At 41.5% G+C, this 6,834-nt stretch overlaps 1 protein-coding gene across 1 annotated transcript in view; it reads right to left on the reverse strand.

Annotated features, from left to right (window-relative positions):
• Positions 1-5,849, reverse strand: part of ANXA10 (annexin A10) — an 88,044-nt gene extending 82,195 nt beyond the window's left edge. The window contains exon 1 of the mRNA XM_056551716.1: positions 5,774-5,849. Within this exon, the coding sequence (XP_056407691.1) occupies positions 5,774-5,816 (43 nt within the window). The 5' untranslated portion in view covers positions 5,817-5,849. The remainder of the gene's footprint in view (positions 1-5,773) is intronic.
• Between the last annotated feature and the right edge of the window lie 985 nt (positions 5,850-6,834).

Raw genomic sequence — 6,834 nt, forward strand, 5'->3', positions numbered from 1 at the left:
TAAGTCATTTTCTAATTACACTTTCCCTTTAAAGCATATAGACCCTTGGTTTACACCATAGGATAATTACTCAGTAAAATGCAATTTACATCTCTTTGTGTGTGGAAGATTAAGTGCGTAAGCGAGGCACAGAGGTGCATAGACTTTAATCTTTCATAGCGCAACCTATAAAGTTTTCCCTTGATTAAAATGATATAGTGCAACGTAGTAGGAAACAATGTCATGCTCTAAATCGCTAGAATTTAAGGAGGAAGGTCAGTAACAAAATGTCTTCTTGTTCCATTTACAACGAGGATACAAAGCGCTGCGCATGCAGGATAGTTTATGCAGTGCAGACATCAGATTGTGTTGCCGTAAATTCTGTATACGCTGTACATACACGTTTATCTTTGCATAAAAGAATAGCTGGGTAATTTATAGTTCACAACTTTTGATCTGTGCTGAGAATAAATTGCTAATGAGATGTCTAAATTTATAATTGCCTATAACTCTGCCTGACATTGCTATATACCCGATTAAAATTCAATGTAGATGCATCATTTAAACTATAAACTGAATGGATCTCAGATGAGCAACATTTTTGCCTTTAGCATACAGTGCCTAGTAATTAAACTCTATTAAATTCCTTGTAGATGAAGTGTTGTGTGCCGCAGTTGTTAAAGTGGTTAAAATGATCAGTTATCAAAAAGTGCGCTAAATAACTAAAAACAATTAAAGCAAGACTTGTATCAGATTTAATACTGATGGAGTCAAGTGGCAGATTACCTGCGGAATTTCCACAGCGTATTTGCGTATTTTGCTACTATGGGCTTCAATGGGTCTGAAGGAAAATCTGCAAATCTGTCTCTATTGCAGATTTTCTGCTGACCCATTGAAGTCATTGGTAGCAAAACCTGCTGCGGATTTATGCTGCAGAAATCCCACTCATGTGAACGTACCGTTAGGTTAGAAATAATATCATTCAAGCAACCTTCTTTTCTGTAACACAATGGGTTTACAGTTGTTGGGCCCAGTTCACACTACGGCTTCTCTTTATGAAAACTATGATGGATAATAATCTTGATGAATTCCATTGACATAATGGGATCTGTCAGTTTTCCTTAAAGGATTTTGCATTTTGATGGCAAAAATAGTGCTAAAAATTGTGCTAATTTTCCCATCAAATACTTCAAAACCCCAAATACCCCTAATTGTAAGAACATATATCAAAGACAGATGCACAGATGCAAGGTTTATTTGAGGTATACAGTGCATTTGATTTTTAGACCATTTTACTTTTGCACATAATTTCCACCCATCATTCTGCACTCAATAACCCATAATCACAATGTGAAAACAGAACAGTGGAAATGTTTGCTAAATCAATGAAAAGAAAAGACTAAATATTACATGGATGAAAGAATTTAGACCCTGTACTTAATACTTTGTTGAAGATCCTTTGGCAGCAAATACAGCCAAAGTCAATTCAGACATGCGATTTTCTGCAATTCCGGGCGGATTGGGTCTCTGGTGACCCGATCACCCGGAAAATTGGGAGGATAAGAGCTGTCAGTGACAGCCCCGATCATCCTGAGGGCCAGGAGTGAGGTCACAGTGCTGTGATCTCCTCCTATCCCCTGCCATTAGTCAGAACTGATTCTGACCAATGGCAGAGCAGGACAGTGGGTTGCCATGGCAACCCCCCATTCTGCCCACCCCTGGATGTCGAGGGGAACATGGGGAGAAGATGAAGGCCGGTACCTGGAGGAGAAGATGCCATGAGGACCGCCGATCGTCGCAGGAGACTGCAAAGATCCTGGCTCAGGTAGGGAAACGACGGTGGGGGGGGGGGGGTAATGAAAGTGAAAGTAAAGTGATCTTTACCTGTGGCAACCACTAGGAAGGCCAAACTGCAACTCCCAGCATGCCCAGACAGCCAAAGCCTGTCTGGGCATGCTGGGAGTTGTAGTTTTGCAACATCTGGAGGGTCACAGTTTGGAGACCACTGTTACAGTGGTGCCCAAACGGTAGCCCTCCAGATGTTGCCAAACTACAACTCTCAGCAAGCATAGACTGCCCAGGCATGCTGGGAGTTGTAGTTCTGTAACATCTATCCCTTCAGATTTAGCAATTTTCATGAAATTCTTGAAATTGCTGCTCTACTTTGAAGCCCTCTAATTTTTTCAAAAAGCATAAATATGTCCATTTTATGATGCCAACATAAAGTGGACATATTGTGTTTGTGAATAAAAATAAAATTTATTGGGAATATCCATTTTCCTTACAAGTAGAGAGCTTCAAACTTAGAAAAATGCTAAATTTTCTAAATTTTCATGAAATTTTTGGATTTTTCACCAAAAAAGGATGCAATTAACGCCGAAAATGTACCACCAAAATAAAGTAGAATATGTCACGAAAAAACAATCTCAGAATCAGAATATTCGGTAAAGCTTTTTCGAGCTATTAATTCGTAAAGCGACAGTGGTCAGAATTGCGAAAAAGGGCTCAGTCCTTAAAGGGGTACACCGGTGGTTAAGATTTTTGGCTATATTGCATCTTCTTTTAATGTTCATGTTTTTTGCAATTGACATGTATTATGTTTGTGTAGCATGTGTCTTTTTTTCTTACCTGTTTGTGGGCCAGGAAGTTCTGTAGTTCTGTGTTGGATCTCTGACTGTTGTCCACAGGTTAGGATTAGGCTGTGAACAAGATGTCATGTTTTTTTTTCTCTGTTCTTTGAGAACTGCATGACAGAGATAGGTCACGCCCCCTCATCTCCCCCTCCAGGTGGTCACAGGTGTGCATGACAGAGATAGGCCACGCCCCCTCATCTCCCCCTCCAGGTGATCACAGGTGTGCATGACAGAGATAGGCCACGCCCCCTCATCTCCCCCTCCAGGTGGTCACAGGTGTGCATGAGAGCAAGAAGCTCCTACACAGCTCCTCATCTCCCCTCCCCCCTGCTTTGTCTTGTGAGGACTCAGGTCTGCACTGAAATAAGACAGAGAAGATGTATGTGAAGGGATAACAAGGTGCATGGGCTGGGGATGTATAGACTGCAGGGGGATAAATCTCGGACTGGGGATGATTTCTATGTGTGAAGGACGGGGGGGACTCCTGAATTACACATGCTGGGAGTTGTAGTCCCTGTTCTGTGTGTGTGTGCATGCTAGTGTTTACAAACCAGTCTGCCTCCAGCTGTATCAAAACTACAACTCCCAGCGTGCCTGAACAGACTTTGGGCATGCTGGGAGTCGTAGTTTTGCAACACCTGGAAGCACCCTGGTTGGGAAACACTGGTGTATGCCCTATAGAGTTGTGGTGAACTACAGGCCCCAGGAGACTACAGAGGCAGCATGCTGGTGTTATACCACAGACTGTAGACTCCTGAATGACACATGCTGGGAGTTGTAGGCCCTTTTGTGTGTGTCTGACAGTGTATCCCAACCAAGGCTGATTATATTAGTGTGCTGTGTATAAGGGGGCAGACCCGGGAAAATAGTAGGATGGGTAAAGGGCGGAACAAACAAACAAAAAAAAAGGAGCCAGCCCCAAACCAGCAAGGCATGTGGCATGCTGGGATTTGTAGTTTTCAGCACAGCAAGAAACAGGAAATAGAAGCAAAGATAGGAAAACAAAGTGGGGGATAAAAAGACAACAAAGGAGAGAAATAGAGTCGCCTAAACAACAAGAATAGAAATGAAACAAAACAAATAGGGTAAGTCAAAAACGGAAAAACATGTTGACCGCTGGAGTACCCCTTTAAGGTGAAAAAGGGCTGCGTCCTTAAGGGGTTAAATAAACAAGGCCTTGTCTTTCCAAATCATGTCCAATCAGCTGGATTTACTGCAGGTGACTCCAATGAAGGTATAGAAACATCTCCAAGATAACAAAGAGAAAATGGAGGCCCCAAAAATAAATTTCAAGTGACATTGCAAAGGGTCTGAATATTTATGACCATGTGAAATTTTAGTTTTAAATTTTTTTATAAATTTGAAAAAAAATCTTAAATTCTATTTTTACATTCTCATTATGGGTTAAGTACAGATTGATGAGGAAAATATACACAGTATATACCTTTTTATTTTAGCACAGGCCCCAAAATAACAAAATCCTCAGAGTAGAAGACAAATCTGCTGCGGTTCCTCTGCTGGTGCCATTCGAGGTTGAGGTGGGATATTGCTGTGGTCCTGGATTGCCTGAGTTAGAATTTCCTATGTGTTGAAAGCAGAAGTGCTAAGCAGTAGGAGCCAGCACGGTTGGAACAGCACTGGTGGGGGATTGGTGGTAGCTAAGTAAATTTTTTTTTTTAAATGTTCTTTTCCACCCTGACCACAATAAAAAAGATTCTCACCTATGATAAAGTCTGGTCTTGAAAGGTTTCTGCATGGTTATAAAATTAATGGCCTGTCTTCAATAGTAGAATGGCAGGGGCTTGACTTTGGCAGTCACTTGTTTTCTGTGGGCTCAGTTGAATTTGTCATAATTTTGAGGTTCATGAAATGAAATGAATATCTTTACTTATTGTTATGGGAAGAGAGGGATGGATACAAGATGGCTATTCTTCTGTTGTTCTTTTGGATTCAGTTTGTACAGTTTCCAGCAAATGGTATAAACTACACAGTATAACTTTATTTTTAGAGTTGTGGCAAATTTTATGGTACTGGGTACTGTATTTATAGTTTATGCTTTGCTACTCATGCCCAATAGAGACACTTTTTATAAATATTTTTTTTTCATGTCACCACATTCCTACAGCCCTACCTTTCTATTAACATACAATTTATCTTTTGTAGATTTCATTAGAGTCATGTGTGTATGGGATTGATTATCTGTTATTCTTTGTTCACAGTTTAGGTTGATCTGCTTTCAACAATTCTAATTACAGCATGAAGTATGTAGTTTAATAGTTTTTAATTCCCCCCCCCCCCTTTTAAAGGTATGATTATACATGCCATATTTTGCTGTGTATTTGCTTCTGCATATGTGAAGACATAAAGAAAACATAGCCTGCACTCACCGTACAGTAGGGGTCTCGCGGCCACGGTCTTTGGACCTCTTGATAGCGTGGGATATACAGCGTCGGCTGATAGCGCTCAGAATACAGGCAACTGCCGGCGGTTTCGCGTTACAATCAACGCTTCTTCCGGCCTAATTAGGCCGGAAGAAGCATTGATTGTAACGCGAAATCGCCGGCAGTTGCCTGTATTCTGAGCACTATCAGCAAACGCTGTATATCCCACGCTATCAAGAGGTCCAAAGACCGTGGCCGCGAGACCCGTACTGTACGGTGAGTGCAGGCTATGTTTTCTTTACGTCTTCACATTATACTCATGCCTGACTCTCAGTCCTAGCACCACCGTTGGGTCAGAACAGAGACTCTCTTAGCTATCCCAGAGATCCTAAGAGGTGATTGAAGATTGAGGATACTAGTGCCGCTACCTGTCTGTTTCTTTAAGAAGTGCTTGTGCATATGTTCCTATCCATTGAAGTGATTGATTAGCAAAATCAGCTGTAGAGAATATGCAGCAAAATATGGCATTTGTGACCCTACCCTAAATGTAGGTGTGTGTGTGTGGGGGGGGGGGGGAGACATAATTTAGGGGGCACAAGAGAGACAGTTTTCTTCCTTCAGGAAAGGTCGTTTGCATACTCTATTTCCAATGAGCATTGCCTGTTGGTCTTCTTATGCTAGCTGGGTCTCTTTAATCGGAACCAGCATCTTTCATGAGCTACTGTATATTGCGCACAAAAAGAATCTAAAACCATTACAATATTTCAATGTTTAACATACCGAATCCTTGTAGAGCCCCTCCAATTAGCTGTGCGTCTATCATGGGGTCAGAATTGGGGTTTGGGAATATTGTTCCCTGGACCTGCTGAATTGTCAAAATATAAAGAATAATTAAACAGATGAACAGAAGGATATTATAACATCACCTAAAGAAAACAAATAAACTATTTATTATTTACTGGATATATTCCAAAGCACTTTACAATTGTAGAAGCAAACAACAAATAACAACCAAATGTGTCTGTCCATCTAAATAGAATGAGAGTAGGACACATGGTGCAAATTTTGTTCATGAAATGGTCACCCAACAAGTATCCAAACCAGCACCTATAAGAAGAGCAAAATGATGTCACAAGGATTGCTAGAGGGACATAGAATAGTGAAGGTATATTTGACAAGATCAGGTAGTGTGTGGGCCATGGACTCAAACAAAACTACTAGGCCCCTTAGATTCATTGTGCATTTAGTCGGCCCTTCATGTCTGATAGAATTGCTGGATATTAGTAAACCTAGCACAGCTCATATTATTAAAAAGTAATATAAACTAGGTAAAGAGGTATTCCCATCTGAGCGATAGCAGGTAATAAAAGTCCATTTAAGCCCAGGAGAAATATAAGGAAACTTACTCTGCCCTAATGGACATTACTCATTGTCTGGTTAATTTCATGAGTAAGGTCTATTAAGGGCCTAAATTGGTAGGTTTCATTACATTTCTCCTGTGCTTTAACCCCTTCCCTCAAATGGACGCATATATATGTCCACTGCGGGCTCAGCAGCTGAGCGCACATCATACCTGGTGGGTACCTGTTGCTATCAGCAACCAGGACCCACACTAATACCGCCGATCAGGCTGATGCCTGGCATTAACCCTTTTGACACTGCAGTCAAATTTGATTGCGGCATCTAAAATTGGTAAATCCCATTCCGGGCTAGCTCACTGGACTGATCGGGACTGCAGCGGTGAAACTGCGGCATCCCGATCAGCTGAGAGGATGGCGGGAGGTTTCTTACCTTCCTCCCTGCTGTTCGATCGGTGCTCCAACCTTGCAGTCATCTATGCC

This window comes from Hyla sarda, chromosome 1 (assembly GCF_029499605.1).
Source record: "Hyla sarda isolate aHylSar1 chromosome 1, aHylSar1.hap1, whole genome shotgun sequence".
NCBI lineage: Eukaryota > Metazoa > Chordata > Amphibia > Anura > Hylidae > Hyla > Hyla sarda.